The sequence below is a fragment of the Mastacembelus armatus genome, chromosome 22, assembly GCF_900324485.2.
Source record: "Mastacembelus armatus chromosome 22, fMasArm1.2, whole genome shotgun sequence".
Classification (NCBI taxonomy): domain Eukaryota; kingdom Metazoa; phylum Chordata; class Actinopteri; order Synbranchiformes; family Mastacembelidae; genus Mastacembelus; species Mastacembelus armatus.
The window spans coordinates 2301182-2321522 of record NC_046654.1 but is presented as its reverse complement, the minus strand read 5'-3'; the positions used below and the strand labels follow the sequence as shown (position 1 = coordinate 2321522).

The window sequence follows — 20341 nt, the reverse complement described above, 5'->3', positions numbered from 1 at the left end:
TGGAGAGCGAATTTCACTCCGAGAGGGAGATCAAAGGATCTTTTGGGCTCTTTGTACTTCAGATAAAAGATAAGAAGAAGAAGAAGTAAAAAAAAAAAGGAGGGGGGGGGCACTTAATTGTACAATTTAGGTATGATAATCCTAATGGATAAAATAAGCAGTAGAGGAGGGGGAAGTGGAAGCTGCAGAAACAGTACTAAACTGAACAATAAAAACAGCTCAAACAAAACAAACATCCCTACTATATTGTTTAGAACTCAAGGCAATTTATTTTCCATGTCTGAGCCCCGAGACACCGCAGCTCTGCTCGTCACCAAAGGGATAACACGTAGCCTGTGGGGCGGCTGCTCCCGACTGTGACAGATGCAGGCAGCGGAGACGCTGAAGAAGACATTGGTATGGAGAATAAAAAGACAGAAGGAGAGTAGCGAGACTGCCAACAGACTGAGGGTTGTTAGCGTCCTCGCCTATAATGCTGTCAATGTGTCATAATAGTGCAGAGTGCTTCTTCAATCATAAAGCGTATGGCGGAGTGGGGAGCCAATTAGCCTTGCTCTCGCCAGACTCTCTGCTCCTCAGAGACATTCAGCCTCAGTCTGCACACACTGGCAAAACTGAGCTGCTGGTAAACACACTCCATTGAAAGAAACCAGGATGTTTACACAGGCCGAGTCTCCAAGGAGCAGGAGCTGCAGAACCGGACCAATCACAACAGCCTGTCACTTCCAAGCAGCCAGTAGAAGCGCTGTTTTTCGCCTTGCTCAGCCAATCGTAGGGCGGCTCTGCAGACTTTGAGCCAATGGCAGGAGAGAACTGCCTGTAACCATGCAACAGCGAGCAGCCTGGATGCACGCTGGAGTGTGGAGTTTTGCTGCCGCGCAGCTGCCACTCACCCTGCCGCGCAGCCACCAAGAGGCTGAACAAAAATATGAGAGCATGGGGAGCACGTGGGGAGAAAGTTATGGATGCAGCTCTGAGCCGGCCGCACCCAGCACCACCAGCTGCACCGGCAGGAGGGGAAAAAAAAGAAAAAAGACAGCATTCCTTTAAACGGTGCACATTTTGACAGATAATGCAGCAAAACCAGGAATGTTTAGTAAGAGTAAGACTTGACAAATACTTTACGGTTTTACTGTGGTTCAATCGAATGCAGGACGTTCTAAGTTTTGCACGATGCAGCATGCAAAAATAACTACACTTACAGTACATTAAACACAGTGATACCAGAATAAATGTCTAAGTTTAAAAAAATAAATGAAAGGGGGTCACATTAGCAGTTATGAGCCTAAAGAGAGATTAAAAATATTGGCGGATGACATTACTCCAGCACTTAAATGCTGTTTAATGTGACTTAGAGGATCATGTAAGTGTTGTCTGAACCTAAAAAAGTGTTTAATGTCGTTGTCCCAGCAGCTGTAGGCTGATGAGGACCTGCGAGGTGCTGCTGTCCCCTTTAAAATCGACCCCACACGCCTCAGGGTCACTGCAGCAGACCACCGCAGCAGAGAGCAAAGGGTGTGGTCGAAAAACCTTCTAGTACTATCATAAAACCACACACACACACCATTTAAAAGTGTTGCCATCTCCTTCTCTCTCCTCCTGCATAGCTGCGCTCCCCTCTCCATCCTGTATCATCTCACACGTGGTTACATCCAAACGCTATGGCGCCAGGCTCCTGCCAGCTGATTGGCTGGGCTGCAGCTCTGATCTGGGGATCCGATTGGTTGTTGCTAAGCAGTGAGGAGCCATCGAGAGTGAAAACAAGACAGCATGGTCCGACTAACTACAAGCTAACTCCTTGTTTTCAACCTCCCCTCCCTCTCCTTCGCCTTTCTCTCTCACTCAGTGTATCCCACCTTTTTGCCTCTGCCCCACCCATACTGCAGTGCTGCAGGATGGGTGCTGTCGACTTCTGAAATAGCCACTGACCTAATAAATTCACACCTACTTGTGTTTAAATCCAGTATTGTTTAGGAGCCACATTTATGAAGACATGGTGGCTACTTCTGTCGTCGTACGCGTTTATGAAATTACCTGCAAATATCTCATCAGTCACGACCTCTTCTACAACCCAGACCGTGTTCATCGGGTGCAAAGACACCCAGGAAGCCACTGACAATCAGCATCAACTGACAGTGTCTGCACACCAGAAAGCAAGCACTAAATGGATAAAATATGGCTACATAACAAAAAAAACAGGTGAGAAGAGGTTATATAAGCTTGTTGGAAGTGGAGTTATACATTCAGAACTCTCCAATATGCAAAACTGAGTTTGAAGAACTGGGCTTTAAGTGCTCAATTAAAACTTCCCAGAGGAAGTTCAATCAACTTCATCTTGACCTGTTATCTTGGGGACAGTTTCTATTAATAAAACCTACAACATCTCCCTGGTTACAGAGAGTGTACTACTGAAACAAAAGTAAAAAAAAAAAAAAACAAGGTAATGAACTGTCTCCTCCCCAAAAAAGGAAAAAAAAACTCCTCCTCCTTTACCTAACTATAGTCAGACCCATGCGGCCAACTCAAATTCTGAGCACTAGACCGTCTCTCCGACGCAATTGGCCAACAAGTCATCCGGCTTGGCCGATTGGCTGTTGCTAAGCAGTAGGCTGGTGGGAGCCAGCCGGTAAGCACGGTGGCCCAGAAGAGCTGTTGCTGCTACAGGGCCCTGAGGGGGGTTTGGGGTACAAAGGGCGGGGGGGTTGGAGGGTGGCGGGGGTAGCAGGTTCAAACTGAGCTGTCCTCCCTCTTCTCACCTTCAAGAGCTCCCTAAGGTGCTGCAGGCCCCATCGGAGCACTCGCTGACACAAGCATCAGACCTGGCAGTGCCGACACATGCATGATTCACACACACACACACAAACAAAGGGTGCAAACATGTATGCACACACACACACACACACAAAGACAAGACATAAACAACGCTCCAGAGCGGAGTTTCTAACATATAGATGGCAGCGTTAAACACAAGCCGAGCCATCGTCTGACATGACAGCAACTCGTGTGACAAACTGAAAGCAGGATCAAAGTGAACATCTACAATATTTATAGATTACAGGAGACAGGGGAGGGGAAGGCACATAAAAAAAATAATAAATAAAGACAGAAAGCTAGAAATGTTGTCTGAGTGAAGACTGGTTTTCAAGCCAACCACATGAAATGTTTTCAAGAGCATGTTTGAAGAGCTACACTCCAAAATCTACTTTGGAAGAAAATAGGTCCATTCTCTGTAAAACACAAAAGAGATCCAGGCTCTGACAGTTATTATCTAATGTCCACAAAACACTGAAGTTACTGGGATCCTTCAAAAGCAATTAATTGGATGTTGTGTCACGTGACTTTCCTCACATTTCCATAAAGTTGTTTCTCTCAGCACTGACGTTATTATTGACACAGGGCAGCTCTCGTCACAGGACCTGTGCTGATTAACAGCAGCTGCTGCATGCAAAGCCTTGTAAGGCTGCAGGAGGAAGTGGCGTTATGTTTTCAGAAGTCTGACCTCATTAAGGCTGGATGCAGAGACTAACTACTTTACAGAAACTAGTTAAGTTTACTGCTGTTTTAGGTCCAGGTTCACCATCATTACTCAGAATTGTTTAAAATTACCAACATAAACAATATTTCATTTTTCAATTAGTCTATTCAAACATACAACCTGCTCAAAACGAGCTGATAGTTGAAAATGTGTTTTCTTACATTTAGTCCTTTTTGTTTAAAATGGGTCAAAGTGAACGTCTAGACGGTGACAATTTTAAATTGTGTTCAATTTCTTGTGACATTTTCTAAAGTTCAACAACAAATTCTCTTGACAGATGGCTGAAAACAGGGCATCCAGCAGAGCATATACTCAAGGGGAGGCATTAAAAAGAGCATGTGTGAATGTAAAGGAGAGCATACAGGAAGGAGCAAGTGCAAGGTGAGCAGGAGACTTCAACAAAGACATCCAGACAGACGCCAGCAGGGTGTGAGCGGAGGTCTTGCTGTGTTTTGACACTCGAAAAACAAAAAACCTTCCTCAAGTTCATTATTTTATTACCTAAGCAAAATCTGTGTCACATTTTACATTGTTGTTGTTGTTTTACAGACATAATGAATAATTCACCTGCTCATGTTTACTTCCACATATCAGTGTTACTGTCTGACAGGGTGGTGTGTAAATTTATACCCACCACATAAAACTGAATCCATTGTTATTATTTAGGTAATTATATAATTAACCAAGTACACAAACAACAAAACATTTAAACAATACCTCTAACACATTTCAAAAACAATAAAGCAGAACACAGAGAAAGAGGAATCATTTCAACTTTTAATATTATGTATACTAATATATTCTAAACATATTACCCCAAAAGGTGAGTGGTGCCAGACACGCAGAGAATATGTAAAAAAAGATCATGACAGAAAGAAAAAGAAAACAGTAGATGGTGACAAAGTGGGAAAGAAGAGGAAAAACAACCGCAGAGACCAAACGAAAGTGACAGACAGGTAGTTACACTGTACAGGACTAGACGAAGACAGTGAGCAGTGACAGGGTGTTACCAGCGCTCAGTTTTCCTGCAGCAGCTGAGGAGCCCAGCGGGGAAGAGTCCGCTTCTATCAGAGCAAACTGTTCGGCTAATTACTTTTGATCCTGTACTGCAGGTATCAGTCAGGATCCTTATCTTACATGAAGTCCTTCTCTATTTGCTCAGTGCGCAGGTTATTTCATCACCACTTTCATCCTGATAAGTTTATGTCCTTTTTATGGGTGAGATTAGATTATGTTTATGTCTGTGTCTGTGTGTGTGTCTGTGTGTGTGTCTGTGTGGTGGTATACACAAAGATTTTAGTTACGAACTTATTTTTCTCTGTCTTCTACTAAACACCATATATGACAGCTAATCACAACTATTCCTCTCAACATGAGCTTCATGGGTGGACTGCACAGTGTGCTCGGTAGCTCCCTGTTGTGACAAAGCTGGGTTTGTATTGCATGCCATATAACAAGAACTAATATGGTGGTTTGGAGGTTGTCAGAAAGCTTTAAAGTGAGCCTCAAGATTAAAAAGGTTGACAGCAACTGGGAAACACACTGCAGTTTTACTTCCAAGTAAATACAGTAACTCCAGGCTGTAGTGTTAAGTAAAACTGGCACCGAAAACCTTCAAACCTTTTTCAATTTTATGACTGACTTCAATCCAAGTCCCTCTTGAAAAGCAGACAGCACATTCAGAAACCTGCACATTTATTTAGATGTGGTGCAGGACCTGATGAGCCTCAACACCGAAAGACACTGAAATAACACAGACTCAAGAAGCTGCATCACAGTCAAACTATGTGTAACGGTCTAACATGGCAGAGAGAAGGAACATCATGAAGAACACACTGCGCCGAACATCTAAGGTGGGCGTCAAACCTACTGTTTACCAAGGAAGACAAAATCAATGCCCTACCCACTGCGCCAAGGACTGCATCTCACTTCGGGCAGCAGCAGAACCGCCTAACAGGGTCCAGCAAACCTGTAATAACTTTTCAACCGACAGGATCCTGCGAGTGTCAACCCATAATAAAATGCCATAAAACGTAAACAGAGCTGGTCATGCTTGATTTAAAGGAAGTAGAGCACCCACTAAACATTTTTTTACTTCATTTACAACAACTGCTTTTAGTTTCTCCAAATGACAAATTCCAGCATTGGTAGAATAAGGTTTATCTTGAGCAAAATAATCCCACTGAACAAAATTCTGCACTGAGGCAGCAGGACAACATGTGAAATCTCCATCCTTGTGCAGCAGAGCCACTTAGTCATACATTTGTACTACAACACCCCCTTTACCTGTTGTTAATTACATGAACAGGCTTCACTTTATTTCAGCTTTTCTGGGCTCATTAGCAGCCTATGTGCTGACAGGAGGAGCTCAACTGGGGATCATGAGAGAGGATGGTGTTTCATGCGCTGTGATTTTAGTGTGATAACGAGTAGGAAGCAGCATTTTAGCAGCAAACATCATGTCGGGAACTCAACAACAACAACTCGGCTCTGTGGATTTTACAAGACCGGCGAGCTCGGTGCAGAAATGAATGAGAAAGAACAGGATTAAAACGTTGCCGCATTTCCAGTGAGCTGACATCTGGTTTAAATACAACTTATAACGAAGCCAAACAACAACCAAGACGTGTCAGTGCATGGAAATACCCCGAGCTTTAGGGTGGAAACAGCCGTCAACAGCTGCTGACCGAGCCCAGGAAAACTTTCTGCTCGATGAGCTGTGATGCGTTTTGCCTTAACACGCCAGGTCACGGGACTTTTCCACAAAACACTTCACTTTTATCGTTATACAATAACTGACATGCAAAATAACTGCAAATACTATCCAAAAAAATATCCAACTCTAGTCATCTACAGTTGGATATCTCGTGTGCTTTCCCTAAATTTTCTTTCTCTTTAAAACTTTAACCAAAACTCTGCACCCATTATCGGACACGACAGTGTGTTAGCAAGCTAGCTAAACAGTCAGCGAACGCAACATTTAATAAAGTTATAGTAGTTTAATATAGTTTAATTACATATTTGTCATTGAGCATCGTTAAGCATGGGAAACTTAACGTGTCCGATAATGGGTGCCTAGCTGACTGTTGCTGACACTTGACCACGTTTTTTTTGTTTGTTTTAGGAAACATTACCTTGTCGCTCGGACGTTTCCGTTACTTTCTCCGTAGGATTCATCCGCCTCCCCGGTCGAGCCGTTCTCGTCGTCCTCCACGGTAACGTCAGCGCCAATGACCGGGGCGCCTACGTTCTCCAAGCCCCGCTCCATGACCCCTACACCATCTTCCTCCGAGGTCGAGCCTGTACCCCGGGTGGTGGACTGTGGCCCCTTTCCGATGGCGGAGCCCTGAGCTTGCGAAGTCCCGAATCCGATGAGCGCTTTCAGCAACAGCAGGAGCACCAGGGAAATGCTCACGTTTCCAAAGTGAAGCCCCCTTTCCATTTGTAAGGCTGGCACATTAGTGAAACATGGGATTTACATGCCACTATGGCCTTGTAAATCTTAACATAAAAAACTGAAAGTGAAAAAAAAAAACAGTTACTACAAATAAAACTCCGCCGTGTCTAGCAAAACGCCCTTACAAATCGGTTAAGTAAACATAAACAGCCACTGGGACACCATGTTATTCCCTTTATACTTGACTCAGACTTGCCTTGGTAACGAGAAGTCCCGCCTTGTTTCTACACTAGGATTGGATAGTCAAATACGTACGTTTGTTGAAAAAATCATATAGCCAGTTCTCATTGGGCAATTCGATGTCAATCATCCGCACTCGCATACTAAGCAGAATGTGATTGGACGAGAAATCTGTCACTCAAAAAGGAGGACTCAAAAATGTTTCCGCCCCAAGCGGTGCTCTTGATTGGTCCAATCACTGTCTGTCAAATCCACGCAGGCGCACTGGCCATTGCCACCGAACGAGAGCAAAAGGTGACGCAAAAAACGTCCCCGATGGCCATTCCAGTGGAGGATCCGCGATTGGTGGGATGTGTCGTCGTCCGTCCAATAGGAGAGCTAATTCCGACAAACAGCAACGCTATTGGTGGATTTTCGCCAAAACTGGTTAAATGTAAGCACTAGATTGGACAGCACAGTTGTCAATCACGCGTAGTTGTCAAGTCAGTCGACATGAAAACACCAACGTGGCTGCAGATGACAGTTACAGTTCTTGATCACCTGATATCTATTTTCACTTTCAGATACACAAACATGGAGGGAAATGACATAAAACCACTTTTCTTTTGGGTTTTTTTTTTTTAAATACAAAAGTTGTCAAAGTGCATGTCAGCCCCAAAGCGTTAAAATCCCATTACTGTGTTTATTACCATGCATGACACTATTTTATTCCGTTAAACATTTGTAGCATTACACGTGTAAAGACATATTTTGTTTGCATTTATTTTGAGAACCAAGAGTTTGGAGTGAGTTACACCTTGCAGCAAAATCGAACTACTTGCATTTACAGCCCCCCCAAGTGGCCATAGAGGAGAACGGCACCATGAAGCTTTACAAAACAAATCCTTTTCCCATGACATGAAAACTTACTTATACATAAACAAGATTTTTTTTTTAATCCAAATTATGAAAATGTTGTTTTATTAATAGTAAGCCATGCAGCTAACAATTATTTTTATTAATAAATATAGTTATTTTGTTGATTAATGAATTGGTCCTTTAATTAAGAGAAAATAGCAAAATATCCCAATTTCCAAGAGCCCATAATGGCTTAAACAATCACTAGTTTTGTCAGACAAACAAATCAACATCCTGAGATATTCAGTTAACTATCATAGAGCCAGCAGATGATCAGCATTTTTGTCCAAAAAAATAAATAAATACATAAAAACTTCACCAGAAATAAGACAAGGAGGCAGAGTTTAACTTTGGTCCTGTATTAGTTAACACAGAATATAGTACCTTCACAGCAAAATCATAATCACAGTCATAACTGGTAAAGGAACAAAATAAATGCTGGTGTAAATATATCCAACATGGTGTACACCACATACCGGCAGTTCAGTTATCTTTTACTTTGTCTACAGGCTGCTGAGGCTGCTCAGCCTCATTTGATTTATGAGTGGAATTACACCAGAACATTATGAGTGTCAGCAGCTTGAAGACAAGCTATTTGCTTTACTGCATTCAACTCTCAGCCTTAATGTTCACCGGAGTCTCACAGAACTGTAAATACAAAACAATCAGAATAAAAAAAACAGTGTGTAAGGCCTTGTGAGTGAAAAGCAGAGTGAAAAATTAAGACGAACCTTCAGTTGCTCTGACTCTAACATGACTCGTCCTTGGTGTGAAGAAAGACGTGACTATTTGAATCCTTGAGAAAAGGAATAAAAGGCTTTTGATTGCTTTTTGAGTGGAGAGGTGTAGTAGTGCTCTGGGAAGTAACCAAATTATTCTTAAACAATTCAACAAGAGCACTGTGCAATAGACTTGAGACACATTCTGTGAGTAAAACTTGCTGCACAGTTATTGTAGACATCTCCATGCTCAAAGCAGAACTGTTTTTTTTTTTTTCTTCTAGACATTAAAAATCTGGATATAATTAGAAAAACAATGATAGCACCTTGTAAAACAAACCAACCAAACAAGTAAATACCTGGGGTCTAAACACTGAACATGAATTAAAACAACTTTTAGGGATTCAGCTTTTCTCTTTACTTCACTTTTGAGATATTTTTATATTGAAATGTCATCATTAAAGCTCAACAGTGCAGCCTTCCCCACCATTTAGCAATGAATGGACAGCTGTTCCAGCAATATGACCAACTGATCTATGGATTTTGCTACATCTGCATTAAAAAGGCTTAGATTTGGAGCCACGTCAGTCAACCATTCAATGGGAACAACTGCCCCTCATCACATGTTAAAACATTCTAGGTCTTTCTCTTGATGTACTTTAAATCTACTTTATGGCACAACACTTTGTGTAAGCAGACAGCTTGTGTAAGGTAAAAGAAATTGTCATGCAAGTGACTTACAGGCACAAAAAAAAAAGGAACCAACACAGTGGAAGTACATCCATGAAGTGGTTTGGTCTTTGAGGATGTGGACTTCACGTCTGCTGTAACTTCACAGAAACAGCTGCTAAAGCTGAGAGGAAACCAGAAGGATTTCCCAAACTCTTGTCTTCATCTCTAGCCTGAAAACAGTGACTCTCACAGGTTAAAATCCACCTCAGAAAGGTTAATCCCTAGAATGGAATATGTCACCTTGATGGAAAACGCAGCTGAATAGCTCAAGCATTGAACATGCATATATATATATATATATATATATATATATATATATATATATATATATATATGATCACACATTGATGCCACAGTAATGGGAGCCAGGGGAACACCTCTGTGCTACGAGGTATGTGTGGGACTTCATGTGGTCACGATGTCACGTGTCCTTAGGAACACAATAACCAAATAATGAAGGCTCCATGCCTACACCACAGGGTCTCCCTAAATTATTAACGATCTCATTAATTTTTGTAGATTCATGCTGTTTAAATTAGCATATTAATTTGAGAAATTAATTTCTTGAAAAAAGTCTAAGTTGGAGTACCTAATTCATATCACTCCCACTTATGTTATCTAATTTAAAATACTTTAAGGAATATCAGTTTTCTCACTGCTGACAAAGTCTCGACCTTTTCATTAGAGGCTTGTGAACTTTAGTTATTTGCTGCAGTCTGGCAGTTAGTACAGCAGACTGACGTATAATTGAGATTTTTAAACGCACCTTCTATAATAGCATTATTTTTAATAGGATTGAAAATATAATCTCAAGGTCTCGACTTAGTTTCATTCAGCAGCACTGCAGTGATTCACCACAGCTCTGCAGTCAAAACTGCTAATTATAAAAACATGTGACCGCGCAGCCAAACTGAGCAACATACAAACTGAAAAAAACAAACAAAACAGTATATTAGATGCACTTAGTTTTGCTCACCAGGCACTTTAAAACTCGAGAGAATCAGAAGCACCACCTGCAGGATGAGAAAAAAACCAGAGGATCCTGAATTTGAATTTGATTTTGAGACGTGTGAAAATTTCCCTGCGACAGGTCTGTCCAGTCCTGCAGGAGATGCAGTTTCAGTCCGAGACCGGCTGTAAATCATCAACACGGCACTTGTGGGTGAAGTGAGGTCATCTGACAGGAAGGAGGACTGTGATTATGGCGAACTCCTCAGTTTACTGGAGGATCCTGTACTTGCACGCTTCCATCCTCCATCCCGAAGTAAGCTCGTTCTGCCATTCCAACAAAAAGCCCCGTCTCCACCACACCTGAGAACACGGACATTACATTACTGCTACAGTAGCTTGTGTCACTGCTTCCTATTTGGAGTAGGCTGCACAACATAAACCTTCACCTGAACCCAAAACAACTTTCCTTCTGAAACCAAGAGATGTGTGTCAGCTCCTCACCTGGAATCATCTTGATGGATGTGTTGACTTCCTTCCAGTTCTGAGCGTGCTCAAACTTCCAGTCCAGGATGAAGTTGCTGTTGTCAGTCACCACAGGACCCTAAGAGCCAGACAGACCCAATTCACACCTCAGTCGCTTTTCAAAATCATTAACGGGTTCCTTTAAATGCCAACCTGGCAGCCACAGTGCAGCCAGCAGATAACAATTAGCATCACATGGACACAACTAAAACTGTGGTTGTGACAGAGGTCAGTTACACTTTTGTCTCACAAGCCTTTCCTTAAAGGTTCCCTGTGGAGTTCTCTTGAAAATAACCAAACGTTCTGTTTACTTTCACACCAAAACACATCATGTGTCCTTGAGATCTAACAAATTCACAAACATACTGAAGAGAAACACAAAATAAATATGTGAGTAAAAAGAAGAAAACAAGAGCAGCTTTGGATACAGAAGCTGGAGTCAAGCCAGTTCCCACTTACAGCTTTACTGACAGCCATCCGTAAGTTTGCCTCCCCTCCGAAGCGTCTGGCTATCATCCTGGAGACGGGAACATACGCCATGGGGATCACCTCAATGGGGATTCCCTTCTTCCACTGCTGGCCGAGAGCCTTGGAGTTTTTCCTGGGAGAAGGAAACAGTAAGAACCAAACCTGTATTGTACAGCAGACCCACATATGTAGCAAGAGGCTATATTTAGGTAATTAACCTCAGGAAAGATCTTCTAAGAATGATTTATACAGCAGGACAATTACTAACTAAATGTTGAATGTGTGTGGTTTCCATCTGTGTGAAACCAGAGAAACAACATCCAACAATTCACTTAAAGTCCAGACCATTCTCTGTAGCTGCTCAGCCAACAAGCTTTGGACACATGAAAACTTTGAATCCTTTAAGAACTTTCAGGTCAAGCTGCTAAAGCTGGTTCCCAAACTACAACACAAACACAAAATTCAGGTCTGCTCTGTCAAGGACTTGCTAACACAGTCCAACACAAAGATGCAGTTTCTCCTCTTGTAGCACCTACAAAGAAGAATATAGCAGCCTCTCATCCATGTAATACAGGTTCACTTTAAAAACATCTGAAAACCACAAAATAGATGCGTTTCAAACATTTTCTTTCTCAAGTCATTTTCTTCTCAAGGTAAATGAATAAATACACACCTGTAGTCGGCAATGACAACAAAATGTTTAGCACAGCCAGCTACAATTTTCTCCTGAGTTAGGCAGCCACTGTGAGACAGAGAGACACAGTGTGAGACACAGAGACACAGTGTGAGACAGACGGCAGACGATGCCCAGCTGAAGGTGTCCGTATTTAAGCCACTCACCCTCCACCTTTGATCAATGTCAGGTCTGCATCCACTTCATCTGCTCCGTCAATCGCCACATCCAGCTGAGGACGCAAAGACAACAACTCAATACAGAAGCAGAGGACAAAGCACAGATCAAACTAAGACTGAACCCTTTAGAAATAACAGTCAGCTCCACCAGTCACGCCTTCAGTTTCATCAGTTACAAGCTCATCGTACTGCACCTCTGGGTGTCTGTCCAGATCTGACAGCGTGAGCCCATGTTTCAGAATCAGCTGCCGAGCCTGTGGGAAACGAGACGAGGAGAAGGAAGAATACCATTTCCTTTATTCTTAATACTTGGTCTCCAACAACAGACTCAGACTAAATGTGTCAGTTACTTGTTTAATCCAAAAGAAAGAGAAAACGGTCGGGGCGTTTCAAAGTCACTATGGTGTCAGATTGAAAAAAACATAATGAGCTGGGTGGAAAAATGAACTGGAAGGAAAAAACTAACCTGGAAGGAAGTGGGCACACACACGATGTTGAGTTTCTCCTGACGCACTCTCTCCGCTGGAACAGACACACACAAACAAACATGAAGAGCAGAAAGTTCCTGGGTGCATTTATGGAAAATAAAGACCGTCTGTACCAACAAATCTAAAAACACAAAGAGACAAGCAGCTTCCATCAGTCGTTACATGTTAAACCACTCACCTAATCTGTCCACAGCGTAGACTATTGTTGACCCGCTGCCCACTCCAACTACCTGGTTGTTCTGCAAGAAAAGACAGAAAAGAACCTCATGGAACCGAGCCACGTTGGAAAACTGCCACCAACACAAGACAATGAACGGTGCCGGGCATGGAGACCCACTGTCCACCTCAGGAAAACTAACACATGAACGATCTTTGGTTGTTTTGCATTGAGCTGCGTGAAATATTGTGGTTCTCTCATATAGACAGTGGACTGGGTTTACAGATGACACTGCCCACATGCTGTGTGTGGGAGGCTAAACGTCTAATCAAAGTAGTTTACTAAACTAAACTAGGCTAAGCTAGGCTAGGCTAAGCTAGGCTAGGCTAGGCTAGGCTAACGCCCTACCGTCTGTGTGCAGGTACTGGCTAACTGTGCTAGCCGCAGAGCATGTAGCTACAACGTGAAGCTCATGTGTTTGAACCGAGCTGATGTAGAACCGGGTCAGCACCGGGGAGTCCACGATACCTGGACGTGGTTATCCACAGCGGCGTAAGCTGCCAGTTTCTTCGCCTCCTCTGCCATGTTAGCCGCACTCTGGCTCAGCGGACACACGTGTCTGTGGCTGCGGGGAATCGCCGCCTGCCTCCGGGCTGCCGAGTACACAAACCCAGCTACCAGGTTACTAAAAGAGACCGACCCCTGGACTCTCATGACCCAGCCCACAGCAGACGGGCTTCCCCCTGAGCACCAGGACGTCAGAAAGTTGATGACAGCAGATCATCTGCCCTGTCCTTCTCTGCGCATGTGCAGCACAGCAGCGACACCGACACAAACACCTGTATCAGAAAGACTCACCTGTTTGTTTCAGCATATTAGAAAATACCACAGACTTAAAAAGCATCAGATACAACGATCTGCACAGACCCCACTGGTTAAAGTCCAGTTTGTCCTGTGGGTGGCACCAGAGACAAACACATGAGGTTTATGATCAGTAAAGGGTTCATCCGCTCGGGAGCATGAATCAGCTGAGCGACGTCACTTTGTGACAATATGAGAAAACTTGACATTTTGGCCAGTGTTTTTCCTGAGCAGCATGGAAATCTGCTCAGTAAGTTTTATTACAATATCAGCCCCTTATGGATTCATTCTATGTGCAGCTGTTATTTCAGCTTTTGAGGCAAAATGACAATTATTGTCTTGAAAAACATTCAATTTTTAGCCTGTTAAATACAAAATAAAATAATTTTTAGGGGTGATATGATAATCTGATGAAAAGAATAAATCTGACCTTCAGTATGTGATGTGGGAGGGACATGGCTGCAGAAAAAGTGACAGACTGTGACCAAGATTTAGCGAAAATCAGCCAGAAGCAGGGTTATTATTTGGATGTTACCCAAAACTCCAAACCCCAAACAATAGCCATAACCCCGATCATTAACATAACCATAAACCTGCCAAGGTTAACAGCTTCTCGCTAGTATTTCCTGTTCCCTGCCAGAGTAGGCTGTCCAGCATCTCGTCTGCAGCCAAAGATTTTGATACCCGCTACTTCACTTTAAAATAAAATTTGACTTGCACTGTAATGAGCATTTGGCACATCACATATTGACGTTTTGTGAAACCTTATAATGAAACAATGTTAACCGAGGGCAAATTATGTCCTGAAGGTGGTGGTGCATTACAACTAATCCTCCTTAAAAGACCATAAATACACATTTCAAACTTTAATCTGGGCAGCATGGGAAAAGGGCTGATTTAACTTTTAATAGTTTACGTTAAAATAAATCTTCTTACTACACAGCAGTACTTCAGGATTTCTTCCGAGATGGGAAATGATCTTTATATTTTCAGTAAAACACCTCAATGACCACAAGCAGTCAAGAATATTTACATCACTACTACTTTTTATTTGGCAAACAGCTAGAGATAGTCTCTTTTTCAGTGTCCAGTATATATATATATATATATATATACTATAGTAAACCAACACATTCTGTTTTATAACCTTTTTTTTCTTCTTTACATTTTACAGCTTACAAATATAGCTGATCTTTTTGACAAAATTACATATTCTGTTTGACACCTAAATTAGTATGCTATATAAAAATCCACACATCTTACATTCATGATTAGAAAAAGTAGGAATATGAAAAGAAAAGAAAAACAAAACAAACAAAAAAGAAACACCACAGTACACAATCTCAAACAAATATAATTATGAGGAGGGGACTCAGGGTTTCACAAACAGAGAAATGTGTCTTTCACTCTGAATCCAATGTTATGTCCTCTGAGAAGTTTGCTGCTATTCCAAAGTCATCAGTACAGAGAAGATATCGAGGAACAACAACAATACTGTCACATAAGAAGAATGTTTAAATCTGCACGCGGTCCAAAGTTAGAAACTAATACTTTGCCATGGATTATAATGGACAATTGATAAAAACTAAACTTTGCATTGCAAACTGTACATATTACTCTTCACACCTTACAATCTCTCTCTTCTCTCACCAGTGCTGCCTTAAGGCTTAGTCCAAGGATTATGCAAATGCTTCGTAGCTTTTCTCACTACTTTCTATCTCAGCACGAGACATCTGCTTAAGTTGGACGTCTTTCTCATATCAGTAAGACAAAGTTGAACAGAACTGCATGAGGGAGCTGCCATTTGGATATTGGGAAAGCAAATAGCCGTAATAAAATCCGGCCGTGTGAATGCCTCATTGACAGGCAAACCTTTTTTTTTCTCCTTGAATCGTGCAATAATTGAATCAGCACAGAGCAGTTTGTGTACCATGAGGATGGACTGAAAAGTTGCTGCCTTAAAAACACAGCAGGCCTGTCGTTGCTTCACTGCTGGGTCAACCTTTGCTTGGTACCCACATCTCCCCCAGTGAAGTTCTGTTTATACAGTATTGCTGAATATTGAGCATTGCATTCACTTTATTGAGAAGTTTACTGTTTGTCTTGCTACTTTTTCTTGTGTAGGATACGTCTATTGGCATCACATCGTATCAAAAACCCAGATGAGACATGCTTTAAGCAAACCAGCGCTTAGGAATTTTCTTTTTTTTTCTTTTTGTACTGTAGATAACAAGATAATCTCTCCAGACGTCTGTATTATTACATGACAACGTTTGCAAGCATTGATCTAATCATAACATCTAAGTAGAAAACAAGACCAGATTATTCTAAAACTCATCTTTGAACACTTGTTCACAGAAAGAAAAAATAAATTAAAATTTGCTGCCACTTTTTGAAGCCCACCAGTGTTTTGTTTTTTTGTTTTTTTTAATCTTTATCTTTCTGCAATTCTCCTCTTTACTAGCATCGCACCAGAACTGTAACAAGTAATGGTGAAAAGTAAAGGAGCAAACAGAGAATTACAAGTTACTTTCCAGTTTGGGGTAAACACACAAAATTATAATTTTGTATTTAAAAGATAAACTATCATTATGATAAATAAATATTCTACTTCAATTTAACCTAGATTCTTTTACTCTATATTGCAATAATATTTTCTAAGAAATTTATAATTTGATCATTTGATAAAGATTTCACTATATGTTTTGGTTTGTGCTGTGGTTCTTTTTAATTTCACATAACATATAACCGTGGAATGTGTTTTTTATTCAGTTGAGCACTTAAATTCCACCTTAAGGAGGTTTTTCTAGAGAGCTGGCAGGAAGCTGGATGAAGGACAGATTTGTACTGTGTCCACACAAACACGCACGCACGCACACACACACACACACACACACACACACACACACACACGTGCACACAGTCACTCACACGTGCACGCACTCACTCACACACGCATGCACGCACTTGCATTTGTTGGAATGATTTAGAAACTAAATAAGTTGGGTACAAGTGTCCTCCATAGAAAAAAAGAGGCGCAGGAATGTGAAGGTTGAAACACTGCACAATGACAAAAATACAAAAGGTTAGGGCTGACCTTACAGTGACCTAAATGCAGTGTTCTTCCCAGTAATTTCACGGATGGAAAAATTATTAAGTACTTACCAACACTGCATAAGTGCTCATATGAGTGTGCAAATGCCCCCTCACCCTCAAAAACAAAACAAAACAAACAAAACAAGATTCATACTTGAAATGTGTCATTGCACCTTTCCAAAAATACAATGTGCGCTGGCAGCATTTTTATTACTTACACAGTGTTAGTGAGCACTTTAACCACTTACCCACGGGTTAAAACACTGATTCAGACACTGCAGGAAGGATATTGTAAAGTGTTGTCATACAAAGTAAAGGAGTGAGAGCCAGACATGGAGGGACTGAAGGATCTAACGGGGTCGGATGGAAGTGAAACAGGGAGTTCTGGACAATTCTCAACTTTTCCCGAGAGAGATGCTGTTTTCCATATTCGGAAAACATTTCCCATGGCTCCCATCTCTCTTCATCACGCGAGTTCCCACGTTTTCAGTGCTTCACCTGTAAGAATGTTCTTCTCGGATACAAAAATCAAAACAGTCGGTATTTCTCCTTTTTGCTTCCATACAGTTTTGCGTTGAAAAATATGTTTTTTCAAATCCTCGTTTCGTTTCTTGTATTTTTTTTTTTCTCAATAGCAGATGTTTCTCTGTGGATCCAGAACCAGTCTCCATCTGTAGCTACATGTGTTGGGCATCCATTATGTCCAAGTATTTGGCCTCAATGATACGAGGAAGCAGGTTCTTCCTAAACACAGAGCAGACAGAGGTTATTCCAGTTGTTTCGTGTTAGGACAGAAAGGAGAAGGAAAACACCAGAGAAACAAGACCAAGACGTCAAAATGTCAGATCTTATCAGACGAGATTTATCACTTCCTTCTTAGGACCAGTGAAAAAGAGAGCAAATCAACAATACAGTGGTGGCTAATGTACGAGTATGTGCAAGCATGCACAGAGGAGTGTGGGTCAAGCTAAAACAACTGCAGTCTAATGCAACAGTCGTGCTATAAATCCTTCCTGAAAGGGAAGGTGTTCAGCCTCAGAGAGGTCGACACAGCACGACACAGGGGACGCACTCAGGTCTTTCTGTTATTTGGCAATACAGATGTAAACAGGGTGGATAAAACAATAGAAGCCCCTGTTAGTATAACACAGCACAGTTCAACAAAAATCAAACTAAACGCACCCAAAACATATCACCGCTTAAACTTTGAAAAAAACTTTATAAATGTTTAAATAAAGTTTATCAAGGTTCTTTACATTTTTAACAGCAACAAGTGCAAACCGTCATTATTTATTGAGGATGTTCCACTTGTTTGGTGCGTACCAAAGAAAGTCAAGGAGCATGTGGTGAATTACTCTGTGAATTTACAAAAACCATACATAATGCAGCCATCTGCTGTTTGCACTGCAGCCACTGTCTTCAAACATTATGTTTAGTCAGACTGAACAGATGAACTGCAGCACCGACCGGTTGTATCTCAATTGAGCTGCCAAGTGTGTACAGATGACACACATCAGATCTCATCATGTAAATTAAAAATGCAATTAAAACAACTACAACTGCCTGTTTTCTCCCCCAAAAAAAATACTCATTTTGGAAATTTGTGCTTTATTGCCTTGATATCAACGCAGATTTTACTGTGGCTAAAACATATTTTCATATTTCATTTCTAATATCTGTGCACCGCTGAAAGTCATGCTGGTTTAAATCACTTCAGGAAATCATGTTCTGGGACAAACCAGCTGCAGACATACCTAATTGGGATTAGCAGGATCATGACAAGAGGGAAGATCATCTTCATGTACGGCATCGGGTACATGCCAAACGCACACAACACCAGCAGCTGCATCATCTGCAGGAAGGTGAAGTAGTGGATCTTCCTCTGGGGCACTTTGCGGATGTAGTGGGTAGGTGGGTAAGACGTCTGCGGGAGGTTAGAGGATCAGGACAGATTAAAATACAGTCTCTGCCTGAGGTTCTTTCTTTGCTGCCCTCAGGTCTAATGCAGCTGTAGAGAAACGACTAAGGGAAGTGGACGAGTTTTAATCATTAACAACAGTTAGTTTTTACTGGATACTGTCTTACAAAGTGAAATAAGCTTATTTAAGTGTGAAGTTGGACACAGGAGAGATGTTACACTGATATTATTTTACAGCTGTAGTAAGTGAGTTTGTTTCCAGTCTATGAACCTTTTCAGCAGCAGGTTGCCAAGAACACTCAAAACAATCTTTCTGCAGTCATTTTGGAAATGGGACTTATCTGTGACACTTAATTAAATAAATTCTAACATGTTATAAAGATGTGCTTTAACTGCTCATGTTGAATTTTGTCTAGTAACAATTAAAAAATGAAATAAAAGTGAAATGCCACCCTGGAAAAAATGGATGTTTTTTGTTTTTCACCATCAGATTGGGACATCCTATTACAGGGTTTCTGAGACACACATGTTTGGAATAACAATTTGTGTCTGCTGTGGTTTTTCCACCAAATAGTTCAATGACCTCTTAAAAAAAAAGTCTTTTAATTACATCTACTCCTTATTACAAACCGCAGAATGGCCCAAATGATGCTGAGACTGAAGGTGAGCATCAACCAATCTGCACAGTAAAGCTCAAGCATCCAACTGAAGTAACAGTAAGGAAAGGAGCACTTCACATTTTTTAACAGTTACCTCTCATTGCCATTTGGGGGCGCCACTGTGTGAAGTTACCAAATACATGTAAGGGAGCTATGGCTGTTCTTATCGAGACAGTAGGAAGGTTAAATCAGACAGACACACAAGAAAGATGAAAGAAAGAAATTCTTCTAGATTTGCTTCTTGCATTTGCAAGCATTTTTCAAATATTTAATTTCAGCATTTAATCAAACTGAAGATGCGTAGCAGAAAATATCCTCGTGTGTTTCACTATAATAAAAATGCCTTAATTCAAAAAATGATACATGCAAATACTACTAGACCCGTCCTCTGGTCGTCAAGCACTGGGCTTCCAGTCAACTGTTTGATCAGCAGTCCACAGATGGTCACACTCATCCTCTTACAGCACACACACTTTCTCACCTGCTCCTTCAGGAGGAGGGCCATGCGGTCGCACATCTGGTTTCCATCGATGGAGGTGAGGGCGATGTAGAGGAAAAGCCCGTACAGGACCGGCTTAGGGATCCACTGCAGCGGTAAGGGCAGCAGCATCACTGACACACCAATGAAGATGTTGGCAGCCAGAGACGTCAGCCGGGTCTCCTTCACCTGGACAATACTGAGGAGACACACACACACACACACAAATAAATGATTATTGGAAAGCACACAATTAGTTGATACAATGCAACAGATGTATTTTCTGGGATTTTCTTATCAGTGTCTGTGCACATTTTGCATTTCAAAAAATTGTGAGTTTAAAGGACTGACTGCTGTGAGGACAACAATAT

The 20341-nt window shown here is 41.5% G+C and overlaps 3 protein-coding genes across 4 annotated transcripts in view; all 3 read right to left on the bottom strand.

The window, feature by feature from the left end:
• The window catches only part of eif2ak3 (eukaryotic translation initiation factor 2-alpha kinase 3), a 28712-nt gene extending 21520 nt beyond the window's left edge, over positions 1–7192 (bottom strand). The window contains exon 1 of the mRNA XM_026306402.2: positions 6670–7192. Coding sequence (XP_026162187.1) covers positions 6670–6977 — 308 coding nt within the window. The 5' untranslated portion in view covers positions 6978–7192. The remainder of the gene's footprint in view (positions 1–6669) is intronic.
• A 3310-nt stretch (positions 7193–10502) lies between these two features.
• On the bottom strand, positions 10503–13781 carry rpia (ribose 5-phosphate isomerase A (ribose 5-phosphate epimerase)). Its single transcript, XM_026308696.1, has 9 exons — positions 13487–13781; positions 12980–13040; positions 12780–12835; positions 12508–12567; positions 12302–12366; positions 12135–12203; positions 11453–11594; positions 10973–11072; positions 10503–10831 (listed from the first exon to the last, which is right to left on the bottom strand). Exons 1-9 carry the CDS (start codon positions 13670–13672, stop codon positions 10734–10736), a joined length of 837 nt encoding a protein of 278 aa, XP_026164481.1. The 5' UTR covers positions 13673–13781; the 3' UTR covers positions 10503–10733.
• A 1744-nt stretch (positions 13782–15525) lies between these two features.
• The window catches only part of slc4a11 (solute carrier family 4 member 11), a 62511-nt gene continuing 57695 nt past the window's right edge, over positions 15526–20341 (bottom strand). For both annotated transcript variants that reach the window (XM_026304744.1, XM_026304753.2), the window contains exons 18-20: positions 19974–20169; positions 18670–18839; positions 15526–17659 (exon numbers count right to left, since the gene is read on the bottom strand). In XM_026304744.1, coding sequence (XP_026160529.1) covers positions 17593–17659; positions 18670–18839; positions 19974–20169 — 433 coding nt within the window. In that variant the 3' untranslated portion in view covers positions 15526–17592. The remainder of the gene's footprint in view (positions 17660–18669; positions 18840–19973; positions 20170–20341) is intronic.